We start from the raw sequence: 20841 nt of genomic DNA on the forward strand, positions 1-20841 counted from the left end.
CGCACGCGTACAACGCCGCTGACGTGCCGTCGCGCTCCCTTCTTTCTCTTGTCACTGTGGCGTTCGGGAAGCGGAGCGGGAGTCTCCGTCTTTTTTTTTTCCCCTTCATACAAAACAAACGCTGTGTTTCCGACACGGCAGAGACTTGTATTCGTGTTCCCTTGCTGCTCATCCGGCCATTCCCCCCTCACCCCCCTCACCCCCCCCTCCATTTACCGCTGCTTTGAACCAAACCGAATGAGAGGAGCTAAGGGCGGACTTGACTGAGAGGAAGAGCCCCGGAGACTGACGGACTGGGAGGCTGCACATCCGCCGCTTTCTTTGACACAACCACAGCCGGCTGTGTGTTTCTTCCCCAAAGCCCCTCGCATGTCTGGGTTTCCTTGAGTGTTATCTCAGGCGGTTCCTGGTTCTGTTTTCGTGAGGATTTCTCCGGCAGACCCACCTTTTTGTCGTTTGTCACCATGAACATCATATTGGCTAGCTAACAGGAAAACAGACCCCCCCCCCCCTCCTTCCCTCTTGTCTCTACTCGACCCGTGGTGGTCGCAGACACAGAAGCCGCTGCTGTTTCCTCGTTTGAGCCTCCACCAGTTTCCTCGATGGTTGTGTTTTCTCTCCTTCGTCACCAGCAGACGCTGCAGCTGAGAGTAAGCCGGTCACCCCGGAGGTTTGTTTTGTGAACGGCCGGAATCCTCCGACATGGTACGATAGCGCCGGGGGGGGGGTGACTGGGGAAAGTGAAAAGCTAAGTGGGGGGTCAGTCTGGCTTGTTTTCTCTTCTGTAAACGAGACTCGGTTGGTACCATCAACCCCAGACAGACATGAGGTGGATGTAGAGAAGGAGTTTTTTCATCCGTTTAAGCTGGATCACTGTCGTGGTGATCTGTGCTGCCTTCACGGACTTTGACAGTGATGATTGTATAAAAAGTGAGGCGTTTTTCCCCCGCTGATAGTCGGGGCCCAGTGTGTGACAACCAGGTTTCTTTTTAACCTCAAACGCACTGTTTACGTATTTTTCCCATACTGGACAACGAAAAGCGCTCAGGGACGAAAATGTCTTTACGTACGGCTGTGCCTGGGAACGAGCGGAACCCGGACCATGTAAGTAGACGATTGTGTAGATTGTGTTATGCTTTTGAAGAAATCCATAATAATACCCCCCACCCCACCCCCCCATTAGGTCCGGAGATTAGTCTTCCATGTGCAGAGAGCAGCTGCATTCAAGCGAGGCGACACACACGCACTAATCTCCCCATGCTCATTTGGGACCGGTTGCAATTGTACACACAGCCTGGCCAGGATGGAAATGTAGAACATGGGAAGGGACGTGGGACAGAGGAGGATTAGAGCGATTCCACAAAGATGCAAACTGTACAATTTCAGTCAATGATAATCTTTCAGTACTTTCACCTCCATCTCCTTCACGCACCAGTGTGCGCATGTTTGTCTTTGACCAGCTGATCAATAATGAATGCATCTGATGCAAGGCCACCCAGCCCTCTCCACACCCTGCCTGCCCCGCACCCATTCTTAATTTTCTGCCAGTACATCCCTCCTCCATTGCCCTTACTTCTAGCTCCTTTGTTTCTGGGTCTCCCTCCACCCTGTTTAGTCTGTCCAGTTCAGTGGGTAGCCCAGTATTGCAAAATCTGCTGTGTCAGGGTAGCCTGGGTTTGTCCTGCTGACGTTTCCCTGTCTGTGGCAGCGTCTAGCAGACAAGATGTTGAGGTGAAAGGCATTTATAAGCATTTGACACTTTTTTTTGTGAAGCTGTTAAGACGGGTGTGAGCTTCTCTCAAATATCTCCTCGCCACATATTGACATCAGTAGTGCAGCTGTGCAGAAAATCCCCACGTACATCTCAAGGGCACCTAGGCTGAAACCTCAGATAGTCCTTCAGGATTTCAAGCTCTCACAACGAGCCACGTCCGTTTGCAGCACCTGTCGCAATGGAGAAAACTTCCGTTCTTATTTCTAAAGGGTGTTTAAAGAGTGTCGTCACTTCCCCAAGTCGTGTGCCTGTTTTTAGGTGTTGTGTAGATAATTCAGAGTGGCTGCCGCAGGATTTATCCACCTACTAGCTCATTTCCTTGACCCTAACATTGACCTTTTACTCGAAAAGTTGAATGCGCGCCACATTTAGGGTGGGACCCTTCTACTTCTCCATCATGGCTACAGGCTGTAATATAATAAGTTTTGAATGTTGGCTGCGACATAATACATGGAAACCAGATGCAAAGATGAAGTCCCTCTGCTGAGGGGGCATTTACTGGGTGACTGTTTGAGCCCTGACTGTATCCATGAGACAGAGGCTGGAATCCACCCTGTGATTTTTGACTATGTGCTCGACTCAGTTTTTTTGTTTTTTTTTGCCTGTAGCCCTTTGCCAGTACTTGTACCTGTTGGTTTGGACATTTTGTGGCCGGCCACACCCAAATGTTCGACTTCCAAAAGTGATGCTGCATTTGAATCTTTTCCTTCTTTCCAGTTGCACTCAGAATAGAGATGCTCTGAACAAATGGAAACTCCCTGTCCGTTAAAGCTTTTATACCACCTATTCAGTACATGATTTTACAGTTACAGGTTATAGCACATGATTTTAGATATTTTTTTATCTGGCAGATCCTAAGTAAAAGTACAGATTCTCTTTTCCTGTTTAGTAAGTGCAGAAGTGATAAAACAGTTTATTAGGAACCAAGCAGAGCAATCAATCAATAATGGTGCCTGTTAAGTGCTTCATGCAGTTCCATCTTTGCCGAACGTTTGCTTGACATTGAGCGCTGGTATTTTGTGTGTAAACTACCTGTTCTTTCTGACTGGAAGCTAATAACTGAATTGATAAATTCATGTTAGAACTGTCAAAAGCTGCATCTATCGTTTCCCCCGTCTTTCTTCAAGCACCGAGCTCCATCAGTCCCATTGGTGTGAAATTGCAAGTTATGAAATTTTCACCGTCCCAGAACAGAAGTGGCCATGTTTGTTTGACCCCCATCACTTTGAGACATTCATTTTCTTGCTTGTATAAAAGGATTTTTAGAAGCAGTTGTAGAAGATAAATAATTTGGCAGGGGAGCTGGGAGCTGGGTGTGCTCGTTCAGGCACAAGCCACTCACCATGACAACAGCAGGGGGTCCTGAATATCCCCCCCCACCTCTATATTACTCCTCCCACCCACCCTTCCTCAACGGTCCTTGTTGATTTGAACTGAAACACCGTGAGAGCTCTTGCAAAGACAGACTTCTAGATGTCCTTTATATGCAACTAATTATCAGTATGTCTCTTTGAACATGTCATCAGATCTCTGGCCAGAATATTCTTTTGACTTTTTTTTTTTAAACATGCTCATCTTCAGATTGTGTGTAGAATATAATGATCCATCCATCCGTTATCTTAACTGCTTTTCCTATAAAGGCATGTGGCTTTGTTGGAAGCTGTCCCACTGCTAGACTAAATATTTATTAAATTAATTTTAATTGCTTTAACAAGAAGCTTTAGAGACCAATAAGACCATACAACAAAAAACAAAAAATGCATTAAAAAGCACAAAAAAAATAGTAAAAAGTAAAAATCTTAATTTAAATCTTTTTAGCTGTCTTTAAAAATTAGGTAATGGTTCAGATTGTGAATTCATAATCGCCTTTGGTTGCAGAATAATTGCTCCTAGAAGTACTTGGATATAGACGGGAGCTGATCCAGTTAATAGTTTATAGGTGAGGTTTGAACTATATTGTGAAAGTAAAGGAAGAGTGGGGCTGTAATCTGCGGTCTGGCAGCATCAAGTTGTAATTCCAGATTATTTATTTATTTTTTATTTATTCAAGGACATTGAGAGCTGCAGTAGTTAAGGTTAAATAAAGCCATGAACAACTATCGGTGGCAGACAGAAAATATTTGTTTTGGAAATGCTCCTCAACTGGAAAAGATGCTTGAGTGACCCCTTGTTTTTCAAAGGACATATTAGAAACCACTGAAAACATTAGATCGAAATATATTTATCCTTTAGCAGATGGTTTAATCTAAATCGACTTACAAATAAGTATCACACGCCAAAGATAACTGGTTTTCTGCGTCTTGCACAACCACACTTAAACGTGTGGGCAGGAGGACCCAGGGTTCGAACAACTGGCTCTCTGGTGTGGGGATGACTGCTCTATCAACTGAGCCACATCCTGGATGTAATGTGCTTGTTAATTATAACGATCTTGTTCAAACCAATGAGCACCATCTGAATAAAAAACAGAAAGGGGCCCAGAGAAAGACCATGGAAAACCTCCCATTTCACATTCGACCATGAGGAAATAATGCCAAATAAATCCGCATCAGCTGCTAACTGTGGACCATAGGACACGTGAAGCAAGGCTGTCGCGAACCACAGCCTGGTTCCTAAACATCCAATTGTTATTTTCTCTCGCTATTTAACTTATCAGTTATGAATTGGCAGTTTTTTCTTCCATGACCTTGGACAGTTGGCAGATTTTGGTTGATAGGTTGATACTCAGTCTTTAAGAGTAGTAGATGAAGTATTATGTAACAGGAACACGGATGGATTCATATGCCATGCAATGTTCATGAGAATGTAATATAGCAACTTGACCCAAGTCAAAAGTAAATAGATTTTAGGATTTGGATCTGAATTACAATTAACTTTCAAAATGTTCAATTATCCCAGAAAAGATTGTCCAGAAGTATTTATAGTTGAAAGAAGAGTGTTCTTCAGAAACGGGTTTAGAATCAGATCCAGAGCAGGAGCTATTGTGTCGGTAAAGATCAGAATTGCTCTGAACAGTCGATTTAAAACAGAACCTGAATACCTGTGTTTGTACCTACAGACTAAAACTGTCTTGGCTCTTTTACTCAGCTTAAGAAACGATTTCCTTAATGTTTTTGAATCCAGCAAATCTCAGTGCTGTTGACGTTTATTGTGTTGTAGTCCAACCATTTCTAAGCTGTTGCATTCAAGAGCATATTCGTTTTTTTACTGTCCTAGCATTTCAAATTTCAGTGTATGAGAATGACGGCAGTAGAAGTCAGAAGACGGGAAAGTATCAGTGTAAAGCTGAGTGCACAACTTCGCCTCCCTTTGCTTTAAAATGAACACAAAGAGTAAATATGTGGTAAATGCCAACAACCTTGTGTTGTTGCAGATGTTCATATAGATTTTTTAAAAAGCTGAATCCTCACTAATTGCCAGGATAACATGGGGCCATGTTTTTTTTAAGACCTCCGCCTGATTTTATTGGCCAACCTCTGACCCACATTTCTAATCTTACTGAAACTTGCAATAAAATTCCATCTACCTGGAAATCTGGAGATAACTAAAGACCAATATCTAAACTCCGGGCTTTAGTCAAAATCTTAGAGATACTGGCAAGTGAACAGCTAGAGAGTTTCTTTAATTCAAATAATATTTTCATCGTGTTTTCAGTGTGGTCTTATGAAGAATCATAGCACTACAATAGAGATCATGACGGTGCTGAATAATTTTATTGACTTGCATAATAATAAACATCGTTGAGCATTTAAAAAGAAAAGCATTTGACACTGAAGATCATTTTATTCTGTGAGGAAAACTGAAGAAAATAATTCTGTTTCATCAGGGAGTTAGTTGGCTTTCAAACTACCTTTTTGATAGATTGCAAAGTATGAAAGTTGATGGCTCAGTGTCTGGGATTCTAAAAGTATCAATTGGGAATCTATACTTGCATCTAGACTTGGTCCTCTTTTATTATTAATTTACATCAACAAACCTGGCCAAAGTGCTAGAAATGCGCATTTTCATTTTTATGCTGATGGCACAGATCCTACTGTTGTACGAATTATTTGTTTAACTAACTGAATGTGCAATGCATTAGTGAAATGAATCATTCCTTATTTTACTCCTCTTTTTATCGCAGTGTAAAGGGATGCGATATTTTTCACTCAGCTGTGGTTATGTCCGTGCATGTATTCATACGTTTTGCATGCAACTTGGAAACTGTCCTCTTCATAACCTTCTGCGGAGCATAAGAGCACAATAAACATGCTGTTACACAGCTCGACCTGTGATGTTTTTTTTCCTGTGGCTTTGCCATCTTCTGAGATCATTATCAACATTTTGGGTTGTAAGTCAATCATAGGACTCATGACATAACAGTCAGAGCTTTCACACCACGGTGTGCAATCTGCATGTCCGTACTCTCTGTTCTTTTCATTGTCTATTCTGTTCGGAGTTTCTCTCCAACTTGTTTCTCCTTGACTTACCTCCCTTCTTTCTCCCGGCTGAAACCAGAGCTAAAGGCTGACATCCCTTTGAGTCCAGGCAGCAGCAATTCTCCTTTTTTCACCACTTCACTTAGTCAGTTGGTCAGAATTATTATAGCTTATTGTTTATCTTCTTGTTGTCTTCCTCCAAATGCAGCAGAACTCATGTCTCCTCTAACTTAGGAAACAATTGGGAGCCATTACTCAAATGCATGTTTTTAAATATAATACCTACTAAGAACTAATATTATTTGCAGATGGTTGTTATTTTAACCTTTGTAGCTAGAAGAGAAACTTGTTCTAGTGCAGTGGCCACCACAGCTAAGTGGTGAGGTTGACATGTGCAGCCTAAGCCAGCACTAGCATGACGTTTGAGATCATTTCACCCTGCTTTGCTCGTCCCTCCCTGTCCCTGCTCTGCTACAATCTGACAGCACTTCAGGTAGTTGTCATTATGGCGTCGCAATAAATGAAAATGCTGCAAAACTAACCACAAACCATAATGCAGCGAGTGGGAAAAACAGGTGGCTCATGACGTGGACACAAACATGGCTTTATTCACCAAGCAACAAACACAGCAAGGCCTGTAAGCAGGCGCCTCCATGACTGAGCAATGACCATGCTTTGACATTTGTATGTAAATCTTTAATACTGGTTAACTAATAGCAACTTTTCTAATCTTATTTGTTCATGAAGAATAAGTAGCTGGTTTACTTGGAAAGGAACATTTCAGTACGGCCTGTGTCTTTACATAAGAACTTGACAATATCTCTGCTGATCTGTCTTTTCTCCTTTCCACACATAGATGACTTACCTAACCTGCTAAACCTGCATGTTTTACAAGCCGCATGTGTTTTGTGCATTTAAACTTTTCTTACTGTCGCGTCTTAAAGATCATGAAGTATGTGTGTGTGTTTTGTTTTGAATCCCATTTTCAGAGCATCCGGTGTTTTATCAGCGTTGAAAGAAAGAGGAAAGTCTTTTGAGTGAGGGCATTTTGTCACTTATTTTAAGCAGCATATCATTAGCACTTAGGTTTATGATTTTAAGTGCTTAAATCGTAAACAGGAATGAATTTGTCTTTGTGCTTTCTTTCTTTTTTTCTTTTTCTTTGAGCTGTACTGTGGGAATGGACACTAGTTTGCTTGGGGCTAATCATGTTTTATCTATGAGTGAGAGAGAGAGAAATGGAAGTCTCATAGTAGGTGTGGGTGAGTGCTTGTGCGCACATGTACAGCTTTGTGTTTTTACAAAAAGGCCAATAAGTCTTTCTGTGTGCCACCGTAGGGCAGAGCAGAAGCTTTTGTGTTCCTCGGACAAGCGAAAGATTCATGAGCTCGCTGTCCTGACTTGTTACCAAAAAGCTGGCAACTACTTCTGATGCCCCCGACGGCATTCGCTTCACATAGAAACACACCAGATACAGTAAATGGTAATTGTAAGTGGCTCTAGGGTTTAAATCATCTGGTCTGCTGCGGCCAGCTGAACCATTTACTATTGGAAGAACATTCTATTGGTCACAATGATGTGTGTTCTGTGCACTTTGCCAACTTAACCCAACTGAAACGTGTTTTAAGTTACGGGTGCACGAGTAGCCGAAAGGTCAAAGAAGTGGGCCATTTACAGGGAAATGTCTGGCTCAAACCCCTAGAGAAGTACTGTCTGTTTAGCCTTAATGGCCACTACCCAGGTGCCTCTGAGCAAGCTACTGATCTCCCAGTAGCACTAGTAACATTTACCCATGGGGAGCAGATTCAGCCGTGACGGAATGAATGTGAAGCAGACATCACTTTCTGTTCATTAGACATTTAGTTTGGAGCATTGTGTGTAAGAAAATGTGTGTTAGAAATGAGTGAGAGCAGACATTTAGCAGACGCTCTTTAAAATGAACTTTTTTTAAACGATCAAAAACACATCAGTTGGTAGAGTGATGCCCACTGACCAGGTTCGCTCCCTGCTCTTACCGACTACATTTCACAGTGTCCCAGGGCACTGAACCCCCAACCCTCCATCCCTAGCTGTGCAGTGCCGGTCTCAAGCCCACTAGAATTTGGGGAGGGTAACGTCAGGAAGGGCAATCTGCGTTTGAATTGACTTTGCCAATTCAACGTGCGGACTAATGATCAGCTGTGGCGACCGTGAACTTACAGGATAAGCCGAAAGCACAAAAAAAAAACACCAAATACATCAAGTGTGATAAGAATGCTAACTTTTTACCAATATAATAACTGATAAATTTATCTTTGTTTAAGTCATACATTGATGGTTTAACAAATCTGTGAATTAAGAACTATTTCAATTTACTTTTACTTCCTGCCCTCTGAACTTACAAAATATGTCCTTATAGCAGTTTTGAGTTTTTACGCGCTTTCCATTTCTTAATATTGCCATGTTTCACCATCTTTAAATTTCATTGGCATGTAATCCATATAATCAACACGTGACTGTCTTTTTGTCAAAATAATTTGTTATCACGACCGCTAATTGTGTAATTCTAGTGAAGCGGTTAGTCAGCAACTGGCGCTGAACAGGTGGCACTTTCTGGCGATCATGCCGTGCTGTGAATGACACTGAACACAGAGCCTCTGTTAACCGCCAAACACACACACACAGACCCCTGCAGATAAACATATTATTGCACAGACACACACCCTCACAAAAAACCAACTGGCAGAAGATCAAAAAGACTCAGATCCTCACAGTCAGAGCACATAGTGTGTCTGTTGTATTCATTGTGTAATGGGGGCCCTCTGCTGTTGGGCTCTCAGGTGTCATCTTACTGTCCTCACTGACTTTTCTTGGGGCTGAGCTTCAGTTTAACCCCTGCAGACACACTCTCTGCTTCCTGTTAAGGGAGTTTGCATTTGTATTGAGTGTCAGCTTTGCAGCTCCAATGTGTGTATGCATGTGTAAGGCGTAATGTTGTCTTCCTTGTTGCATTACTTAATCTTCAGTTTTGCAGTTTCGGTACTTAGGTTCCCAGTTTTTCAAGTGCTGTCAGACTATGGGGGGAATGGTTGTCTGTCTACAGTACGTTTGTCTCTTTGTGTTGGCCCAGAGATAGGCTGACGACCTGTCCCTGTCCAGGGTTTACTCCAACCTGGATGGATGTATAGTTGGATAGATGGATATATGTGGTGGTGGGGATAATTCTCAGACCTTTTTCTGCGCAGTGTATTTACAGTAGATGTGCCTCTGAAGCCAACATGAAGCCTGAGCAGTCGAGCACTCAAATCAAGCGGATATTTTCTTTGTGTTTCCCTCTTGAGTTGCAGTGGAATGACAAAAAAGACAGAATTTTCTAGTAATTCTGCAACTTAATGAGATCCACTTAAAGTGAAACATTTGAAAGGTTGAAGTCTTGGTTGTGTTGCCTTTAATAACTCTTTAATACAATTCTGCCAAGTGATTGCTTCTCAGCAGTACCATGTCATGGAGTGCAAAACTGGTTTTAATGTTCAAATGAGCAGTTTTAAGAGTGAGAATGACAATTCTAAACCTATCGAAGTTTTTAACCTTTAGGCTCCATGCGTCTGCATTACCACAAATCCTTTTTTTTGTGCTGTGCCTTGCATTTGTTTGCATTGCAATGCTGAACTAACAGTGACAAAGCCATATGGTATGTACGTGCATTTGATCAGTACTTTTTCACGGGGACTTCCTTAAAGCCGGGTTCTTTTGTGGCCAACTTCTACTGCATGTTTACTCTAAGTGTGATAAAGACATGTGACCTCTCTCTCTTTCTTTATATATCTTTGTATATGTGTGTGGCAATGCACCTGTTTACCAGAGGAAATGTTGCATAAGAAAAAGCTGTAACTGTTTCTGTCCATTAGCTGCTGCAGACAGGAGCACAGTCATTTGCAATACCAGCATTTCTGCTTTTAGCTTTTTTAGGGTTGAAAAGATCTTTTGGAGAGTTCTGCTTTATTTCATGGGTAGTGGCAGAGAAGTCTTACAGTGTTGACACTCTGAGGTCAACTAATTTCCTGTTGCAGACATATCAGCAAGACCTTAACAATGTTAAAGGAACCTTTAGCATTATTATTCTAAATTACTAAACAAATAAAGACATTGTCCAACACTAGTTTCAAACTAAAAATATCAAACATTGAAATCCATGTTTTAGCCAGTTAGACATGGGATCTGCACCATTTGTAAAGCCAAACAAATGATTCATTTTCATCTAGTAGACATTACTAAGTAGGCCATGCCTCTGGTTTTACAAAACAAAAACTATCCATATTCCCTGTGGTTTAACTTTTCAGACAAATAGCTTTGGGCATTAAAAAGAAGTAATTATGAGGCTTCGTAGACCTTGTTATTTTAGATCAGATTGAAGCGGCGTAACAGTGAGCTGCGAGAAAGAGGAAAGGTGCTGAACATATATTAGGCAGTAAAATTACTGAACGCATAGGACTTTGAATTTATGGTCGTATTGATTGTTGTGTGCAAGCATAAATGCATCAGAGATGCAGGAATCCAGAGGATAATTCAGGAAGCAAACCTAGCAACAGCTGAGACAAAAATAGAAGTGATAAAACCATGAAAATCAGCCCCAGTGGCAGGTATCAGCGGCTGCTAGTCTCGACCAATGACCACGTTACAAAGTTATGCATAATGATAGTTCCAAACTACTTTATCTGTAGTTCTGGAAACTCTTTCAATATAACCCCTTTCACAAATGCACTGGAATTCTGACATTCTCCCGACTTTGTTCAAAGGGGGTGCATGTGAAAACGCAAATATCCGAGTGAGACGCTCCCGATGTTCTCCGGACTCTATCCTGTGAGCCCTTAGTACAATGTCCGGATTCCGTGCGTGAGCTTGTGTGTGCAGCGCGCTGCTCTGTCTCGAATTGTCGGGAGAATTTAAAGCAAGCGAATGCGAGTTTTGATGATGGTTTTTGTCAGTCGACTGGTGTTGAAGTCAATCGTTCAAATCTTTTTTTAATTAGATGCACAGCTCTGATGTGCTGTAAACACAACACTGTTTCCCACTGCCACACGTTTGCGTGTTTCCTGTGCACAGTGATGGGGAGGTTCTCCCTTGAGGAAGGTTTTCACTCGGACAATCTCCTGTGCTTTACATGTGCGAAACGCAAGTCTGGACAATGTCCGAGGCTCATTTCTTCTGACATTGTCTGGAGCTGATGTAAAACGGGCCTATGTCCAAAAAGCAGTGTCACATTTTTGGGAAATGTTCCTGCATGGGGATATAAGTGTATTTCCAACCGAGATCATGCCTTGATTTATGTTTGTGGAGACCTTTAAAACTGCATCTCAGAGCAAGCTGTGTTTTAACAGATTGTTACATAGAGAAGAAACAGTCTGCATTGAGACAGAAAGAGAGAGTCAGGTCTGGCCAAGCGGTGACTCGGCTCTTTAATCCTCTGCTGTTGATCCAACCAGAATAAATCTGACCCTTACTCAGCCTGGTCTGTTGATCGCAGTCTTGTAGCGAATGATATGCTGAGTAATGTGGCAGATTTCCAGTAGCAAACATAAAGCAATAAATCTGTGTGTGCGTGTGTCTGCAGTCCTGCACTGTCCAGACTGAGGAATCTATATTTTTCAAACTGCAGCCAGATATTGTCGGGCTGGAAAAGGGAGGCCACCTTTTGGTTCTACCCTCTGGCTTCTGTTACTAGTTCAACTAATTCAGTGTAATCAATAATGTGTTACTGCAAGCAAGTTAAGTAGTTAGCGATTTTTTTTCCCACCACCCTAAATTCACTTTAGCATTAAAGAGAGCATCATGGCGCAAAAATAGTGGTTTTCATACATTTATTTTTCTATTGTCTTGTTGTGGGGATGTCTCTATAAATCTTTATATCCATCTATCCATTATCTGTAACTGCTTATCCTATTCAGGGTTGCAGGTAGCTGGAGCTTCTCTGTTATCATTGGATGAGAGGCGAAGTACACAATATATTGTTTGAAAATTGTCTTTGTGATATTCGCATCAGAGGATGTGTAATAACTAATGAGGCTACAGGTAATTGTTCTGTTAAAAAAGGACAAAAACCATTACCTTGTCGAGTACTTTCGATTTAATTATTAAAGTTCTTCAGAATCAAAGAGCAGTCAAAGCACTCACTCACTTATGTGCTGCAATCAGTTGCATAGCCAGTGTTGTGCATGGAGCTGCTACAAAAGCACTGTTTGTTAAATGTGCATATTTTTTCAGCAAACGGTCAATTGACTGTATCTATTTGCAGCTAAAGAAAGTGAACGTGAGTGTTGTTAACAGCCGTAGTGTAATATCAAATGAGTAAATTCTTGACTTATATTTACTCGGTGTGTGCGCCCCTACACTTTCCTGTTAACCACCAGCTCTCCCACCTCCTACTTCTGTAGTGAGGCATTCAAAGACTGTGCAGAGCGTAGGTCATTTGTCTTTCAAATGCAAACCTCTCCCCAATTAAAATAGAACAGTCAGTTTTTTTTCTAAATTAACCTATTCAAGCCTGTTCAAATTTAGTAAAAACGTATTTATTTGTATATTGCAGAAACAAAAATATTGCAAGGCAGCCAGCGTATTCATATATAATCATCACAGATTTACATGAATTGAAGATTTGTTTTATAGAGCAATGTTCTGACCTGAAGGCTGAAAAAACCCAAACCCATGGTACAAATCTGCTATTAATGCCAACTGCACAAGTGTAATGAGGAACTCTAATGAAACTAAGGGAAATTCCTGAAATTTAGAGTTGCTCACTTTATTTGGCGCATAGAACAGAAGTCTAAGATTGAGCTTCAAGTGAGAACAGAACAGTTTAACCAGCCATGGGGAAATGTACAGTACTTGTCAGCAAGAGGAGCCACAAACTGGTCTGACTCATAGTCTGGCTATTGGGTATTAGTAGGAATTTGAATGCAGCTGACAAAAGCTGAAAAATGTTTGTGAAACCAATGTGATTATTGCTTATTTTAAATTGTTTAACAGGGGTAGATGGAAGCGTTTGCCAGTTGATTCTTGTGTTGTTGGCTCTTGGAGTACGCTGTCATTTGCACCTTCCTTCAAATAAAATCCAATTCTATTAGCAGCTTTTCCCTGTTAATTATTCGAAAACTCGCAGCTACGTCGATCCAACTTGACCTACATTTATTCATGATCTTCTCTCCCACATTTTCTGCCACTCAACTGCATCGGTTTTCTAGTACAGAAGAATGTGTTGCTAAGATGAGATGATAAGATGGTGGTTTTACTGCTGGTGGGCTTTAGTGTATGATTATTATTTGTATTAGTTTATGACATGCTTTTACTCTGTGGTTTCGGACGTGAAAGCGGAGACAGACTCACTGAGAGAGCCTCAGAATTTTTGTTTGATGTTGACTTATAGATAACAAACAAGCTGAATTTTAATCACTTGCAGATGCATTTTAAGGCTTAGTATTCTTATATATCTTAGAAGATATGCAACCAACCTGGAAGATATTTTACTTGAATTTCTTTAATCACATTGAGTTGCTTTATGTATTAAATAGCAATTAATATTCGCAGTTTCTAGCTTTAAAACTTCCAGAATCAATGCTTTGTGAAAAATCCCAACCTTGTGATGTTTAAAAGAAAAGCAAGTCTTGAGCAGCTGGTCAAGTGTTAGCTCCAAAATACCACACAGCCTGTCTGTCATAGTTACTGACATGTTTTTCTGGCACTTCCCTCTTCCTTGTGGGGCCTTCCAGGAAACACTTTCTGATAGTTGAAGTGCAGCATGTGACAGATCCGCTGTCATCGCTGAGACATCTCGGCGTGCAGGACAGGAGGTGACGCAGGTTAAGTTCATGCAACTTCCTGCTTGTCTTCACACACACTCCTGATGAGTGAGATGTGACGAGGACTTACTACTGCGACGCTGAGTCATTGAGTTTCGTTTCAGCAGAGATGAATAGAAAGAATTGGTTGCGTACGTACAGTATGTGTTTTCATTTAAAAACCATAGGACCTGCCACCAGTTTTGAGGCCAGTGCTGAGAGCCATAGCAGCTACAGAGGAAGAGGAAACTGGACTGGCACTGTGTGTGAGTGTGAGACAGAGAGAGCAGAGTTTGACGATAGCTCAAGGTTACGCCATCGCTCTGCTGGAGACCAACGTCATACATCCTGTCTTTGCTCAATACCTTCCTACGACACACAAATACTCTGACCCACAGTACATACAGGCTGCAGCAGCAGGCCACTCTCCGGGTGTGGTCCATTGTTTGGAATGATGTTTGTGTTTTTAAAGCTGCACATCCTAATGTCGCAGCTGTCTTTACTCCCCCAGCCTCATTTAAAACCACAATAACAGAACAACAACCACATTTGGGTCATAACTTAGTAACACTAAACAACTCACATAATGACTACAAGCAACATGATAAATGTTCACTTGGCTCGAAAATGCTCATGTAAAGCAGAGAAGCGGCATGTGAAGAAACAAAAACGAGTAAAGATGACAGGGATAGTTTTCATACTGTAAATGTTTGTTTATGAAATCATTTGTTTTACAGAAAGATGAGTGTAGTCGTGTTCAGTCAAATTAAGGCCATATTCATAGAAGAACTATCGCAAGATTGTGTGTTTCCATTCATATGCATTTTTTCCCTGCTGTACACCCACACATACCAGCACAGATGGAAGATAACTGCCGTACTGTAGAGTAGATGATGGTACGCTAGACATGCACACATGCTTGCCTTCTCAATGCCACCGCATACTTTAGCCAACACTTACTCTTTTATTCTAAGGCAGATGTAAAAATGGACAATGATTTCTCGTGATTTGTAGCGTTGGCTCGTGATGTGCTGCCCCTCGACTGATTTCACTTAGATTAAGCACTATCACTGAGATGGAACCACAACACTGCAGAGCCCGTAGGGGAAAATGGTTAAATGACTGCATTTCACATTTGAACTCTTTTGAAAAGTAATTCTGCCTTTGGGATATTGTGTAGAGGTTTTCCTCCCTGTAACACGATACACAAGAGGCTGACAATCACGGTGCTTGTTAATGACAAGTTAGTTGCTTCTGAAAAGCTTCAAATGTACAAGAAATGTCTTATGTACTTGCGCAGAGACATTTTAATCTCTTTCATCATGATTAAAGATGTGATGTAATGATGAAATTCCTGCGGTCGCTGACAGGGTGATTGTTTTGTTTCACGTCAGAGCCCAGCTGACAGTCACATTCACATGTTCAACGTATTAGTTAAATGACGTCAAGCCAATACTGTCAGACACACAGGAATTTAAAGCCTGTAAACTAGTTTACTTCGTCGAATTAGTCACAGTATTACATAATGGGTTGATGCAGATTCATTTAGTCAAAATTAAGTTTATGTTGTTAATGGGTTTTTTAACTTCTAACTCCAGTCAGCTATACAATATTTATGAAATGGGATGACGTTCATTTTCACCATTGTCATGTTGTCCTTGCACCCAAACTCACACTTGGCTTTCATGAATTATAAGTAAAGACAGGAGTATTGTAAAGTAGTTTAAATGCTCACTAGTATTGAGAACAGCTGTAATTTGAGTTGAGTCTCAGTTACACCCATGACCCTACTATTTGCCCTGAAAGCTTCTCCAGGCGCAGACCCAGAACAAAGAGTTTAATACCGCAGAGCACCGTTGTAAGATGGAGGGCATGGTCACAGAAAATTAAATTTCTTTCATTTTCCAAGGGCAAGGTGTAGCTTGTTTGCTGAATGTGCAAATAACACACACACACACACACACACACACGCCACACTTAATACATATAGGCTTAGGGCTGGTGAATGGAACACAAATACCTCTGCCTGCCCCAGACCCCATCACAGCTCATTCAATTACACACACACACACACACACACACACACACACACACGCACACACACAAACACACACTCATGTGGCCTTGTGTTGAATGAAACTGCATGGTAATCACAAGGAGCGGGTAAATTGATGGACTGCGCTCCTTTGGACTGGAAGCGGAGGTGGGGGGAGGGGAGATGATAAGGGGAAGGGGGTGTTAGATGGCAACATGAAGCTCAGTTGATGTGAGGTTGCTGAAAATGAAGAGAAAAAAGAGAGGGCAGTTACCACATAACATGATGATTACACTTTTTTTTACAATTAATTTCTTCTTTTACCAAAAATTACCAAGTTGCAACTTGATTGTATATAGATGACAAAATCCTGGAATCTGAATTAATTTATGGTTGTTTTGGCGAGTTGATTCATTCAGATGATGCTGGCTGCATTGTAACGCAGCTGTTTGATTCACAGGCCAATATTTTAGGCACCTTTTAATGCGTAGATACTCCCCACTTGGGTAGAAAGGAAACCACTAAAGCCCTGCTTGGTTTTATATTAGACATGAATACGAGAATAAATTGAATTTTGGCAAGAGAAGGAGAAATATGAATGAAGGACTGAGGAAGAGAAAATCTGAAGGGACGTATAAAGGAAAGGAGGAGTGATTCAGCCTGTTTGATTCCTAAAGGATGCTGGGAAAGGAGCCAAGGCTTCGAAGGTGCAGACAGTCAAGTACACGCGCTCTTGGTGAAGGAATGAATGGATAAGAGAGATGTGAATATACAGGAGCAGGTGGAGGATAAAATAAAGGATGTACTGCAGTTTTTCTTTCACATCTGTGTGTGTATGCTGAAAAATAATTTGATCTTTTGATCTCACCACTGTATTTACCACACTGGGAGCATTTCAGAGTAATGTGGTTTTCTCAGACTTCTGGTGTGTGTGTGTGTGTGTGTGTGTGTGTGTGTGTGTGTGTGTGTATTTATAGAAAGTCATTGTGCTGAGTGCTTGTGAGTTTCTTTCATATTTTCATTGTTTTGCAGTAATGCAGTTTCTCCTGCTCCACATCTCTTTACTTACATAATATCTTCTTACTTATGGCTTCTTACTCATATCTTTGTCTTCTGTCTACATGGTCTAACATTGTGTGCAAAGAGCTATTGCCCCATCCCCGTGTTTACATACTTATTTTCTAAGCTGAAGCAGGAAGAGACTACAAAGCTCCTGAGCTGCAGTCAAATGCTCAATGTCATTTCTTTTGTGGTTCCAGTTTGTTCAGTTTGTGTCCTGTTTTAGGATGTCAGGTGATGTCTCTCTGATTTACCGCAAGTATGTAAAGTCTCAGTCTCTCTCCACTAAATTATGGCCTCAAAATAATGTAGCAGTTTTCATTGTAGAGATTAACTAGTTGTGAGTCTCGATACTACACAAGCCCTTATTCACTTCAAATCTGCACGGTCATTTGTTTGTTTTAGCCTGTGAAAGTGGGTGGAAGTTGGCAAACATCGCATTTCGATGTTCATCGAGTCTTTCTCACTATGGATAAAAAGATACACTGAGTGTCTGAGAACCTAAGTGTAGATATGGAGCTGAAGCCTAAATCAGGGTCAACCCTGCAAGAGACTGGTGACCATGGACAGGTCTCCAGTCTCTCTCAGAGCCACCTTTATCATTTCATAATTTGAAATCCCTTAATGTATTAATTTGCATGCATCGTTTATATATTTCTTTTTCATATATAATTAGTTTTAATTTGATCTTCAATAATATAATTAAATCAATAGGACTGAAATGATGCTGGGTAAACCCATGTGAATGCTGACTGACTTGCTAATCTACTGTAAATGCAGCATTCACAGTAATGCTATTCTAATCTTTATTATTATTATTATTATTATTTTGACTTCCATCTTCTGTATATTTTTGGTGCCTAACTACTTTGGCTAGAAACACCGTTTAAATTTAAAATCTTCAGCTTATAAAGGACATTATTGCTTGTATACGGCTTTTTAAATATCTTTTATACGTTTAATATTTTTATACTTCAAAAGATTATTGGTTTGGTGACATCATTTATGACATCATCGATCGATGACGTCACATAATTGCCTTCAAAGTTTTTGCTCTTTACGTTTTTAAGGCAAACTTTTGCGAAAGCAAAACTTTTAGCTATTTTAGCAAAGACAGTTCAGCTTTGTGGAGCCGGCAGAAAGGACAGGAAGAGTATGTCATCAGCATAGCAGTGATAGAAAAGGCCATGTGAGCAGATAATAGAACCCCAGGATGTAGTATAGAAGAAGACCAAGAACTGAACCCTGCAGCACAGCAGTAGAGAACCTCCGAGTTAGAAACATGCCCCTGCCAGGATACCTTGAACGGTCGTCCCAAAAGGTAACACCAAAGCCAGGCCAGAGCTGTACTGGATGACATCAAGGAGGTTGTTCTTGGAAAGAAAGTTGAGAGTTGATTGAAGACGTTCCATGGAAGAAGAGAGTCATATGGATCTGTAATTGTCCACAAGGAAGGTGTCGAGGCTTTTTAAGCAGTGGGGTAACCTGGTCCTGCTTGAATGAGGTCGGAAAAGTGCCTGTTGTGAGAGATGTGTTGGTGATTCGTGTAATAGCTGGCATTAGTGGGAGTGCAACTGCTTGAAGGAGAGTGGAAGGGATCGGATCCAGAGAGCAGGTGGTCCGGATGGTTAGCGAGGAGGAAGGTGGATACGTCGTCCTCATGATACGTTGTCCCCTTTCCATCTTCAACTAGTCGAGCATACTTCAGCCTAGAGAGACCTTTCAAACTTTTCCCAAATTACAAGACTTTCAGCTGTCAGCCTTGTAATCTGGTGTTTAATATCTTTTACAGTTTTTGAACAAGCGCAGTTTTAGTTTGAGGTACGTTTTGGTGTAAAAGGCAAAAATTTCAGCTCTTTCAGCAAAAAACTGTTCACCTTTTTTTCAGCTTTGCTTGGAAAATCCTTTCAGTGACGAAGCATTCACAGTGCATTTTTTCTTCTAGTTAAAACTATTATTCTGAACCCCGTCTCCCAAACGTCATTTGGCGCCTAGAAACTTTGGCATACTTTTAGCTAGAAACACCGTTCCAACTTCAAAACATTCAGCTCTTGCATACAGCGTGTATACAGCTTTTTAATATCTTTTATGTTTTTTAAGATTTGCATACATTTATAGTAAAAATATGGCTTTGATGACTCAATCGATGACTTCGAATAATTGGCATTGATGTCTTTGCCTTTGATGTTTTTAAGGCTAACTGGCTTAATTCAGAAGATTGAATCATGTCAACTGGACTTCTTTCATCTTGGTTATAAACGTTTCGGTACTTATCAAGGCACCTTCTTCAGTCTGGCTTTGAAGTTTGCCTTTCCAGGAAGTGATATTTTGTTTCAATTCAGCTATTTCAGCAAAACGATTCAGCTTTTTTCAGTTTTGCTTGTAAAGTCCTTTTCACGGCCAAAGCATTCTTCTTCGAAATGCCTTTTCTAGTATTTCACTGCTCTTTTGGCCTCCCGGTTGCCTCTCTGAGATGTGATGAAAGAGTGATTTTACAAAAAAGTGCTCTTGCTCCGTTCCAGGTTGCATTAGTTTGAATCCAGAGCTTGTTATATCACCTAGAGCTACAGCAGCCACACATTTCAGAAAGTAACACTATGTTGGGTCAGATGAGATTCATGTTTTCCACCTTTCATTTTCTGGTACCAGGCTGCAATTGGCCAAAAAGATCTCATTGGGCCACAAGATGTATTGTATAATGTCAGATCTTTTAAAAAAGATAAATCAGATGATCAACATAGTTGAGTAATTGTCTTATTGATTTATTAGCACCTAATGCATCTATACTAACATGATCTTTCTTCACTATGTTACAGAAAAGTATGAGATTAACGAAACTTTATAATACACTGACAGGGTCTCTTTCTCCTCAGCATACGTCACTGTCCGCCAGCCGCTCGGAGAAGGGTACTGGCTGGTCGAGCCGCTCGCTTGGTGCCCGATGTCGGAATTCCATTGCCTTGTGTTCAGATGAGCAGCCGCACATAGGAAACTACCGGCTGCTAAAAACAATCGGCAAAGGCAACTTTGCCAAGGTTAAACTGGCAAGGCACATATTGACTGGCAGAGAGGTGAGTTTAAAGTAACGCTGTACTGCAAAAAAACTGTTCGTAACTGCACTGCTGGAAAATGTCAGTAGAGTCATGTTGGGATTGGTGAGGCTGAGGGTTAAAAAACAATTATTCGTTGAAGCTGACTCACAACAGAATTATGTGTCCCAGCCCACAGATTATGCTTAAAAGGGTTGTTCCTACAAATTCACAGCAGCTTCTGTTTGCTTTTACAGCTTTCTCTCACTCAACAGTTTAGCCCTTAACTCTTCTGCCTTCCAATACAATGCAGCCCTTCTTCTCATGAATCCCTGACCTACATTAGCAGAGTTGATAAAACACATCAGGCTCAGAACAAACTTAATGTGTAACCTGCTGGGCTTGGTCATTTGAGAACAGTGATACGGTGGTAGTTTAATATGGTCTTTGACCAGGTAACCACATGTTGTTAAGCCTTTCATAAAGTCTTGATTTCTTGAGTGGATTATAGCTTCTGCTTTCATTAGGTGCTTAGATAGAACACTGTATATTTTAAAGTTGAAAGTATTTCTTCTGATTAATGGATTATGCTAATCTTAAAGCTACAGTGTGTGTTATTTTAATGCCAGGTTCATATAGTACAGATATTAAACTTAACACCAGAGCACGAAAGCATTAAAACCTAAAACCGCATTATGCTATTTGGAAATTAATT

General features: G+C 41.0%; 1 protein-coding gene across 6 annotated transcripts in view; it reads left to right on the plus strand.

The window, feature by feature from the left end:
* mark4b (MAP/microtubule affinity-regulating kinase 4b) overlaps positions 1-20841 on the plus strand; it is a 50276-nt gene continuing 29435 nt past the window's right edge. For 2 of the 6 annotated variants that reach the window (XM_067507019.1, XM_067507020.1), the window contains exons 1-2: positions 2-1104; positions 19971-20168. In XM_067507019.1, the coding sequence (XP_067363120.1) occupies positions 1057-1104; positions 19971-20168 (246 nt within the window). In that variant the 5' untranslated portion in view covers positions 2-1056. Of the gene's footprint in view, positions 1105-19970; positions 20169-20841 lie in introns of all 6 variants that reach the window. The other 4 variants (XM_067507018.1, XM_067507022.1, XM_067507017.1 and 1 more) reach the window with 3 other exon arrangements.

The sequence above is a fragment of the Channa argus genome, chromosome 6 (assembly GCF_033026475.1).
Source record: "Channa argus isolate prfri chromosome 6, Channa argus male v1.0, whole genome shotgun sequence".
NCBI classification, from domain to species: Eukaryota; Metazoa; Chordata; class Actinopteri; order Anabantiformes; family Channidae; genus Channa; species Channa argus.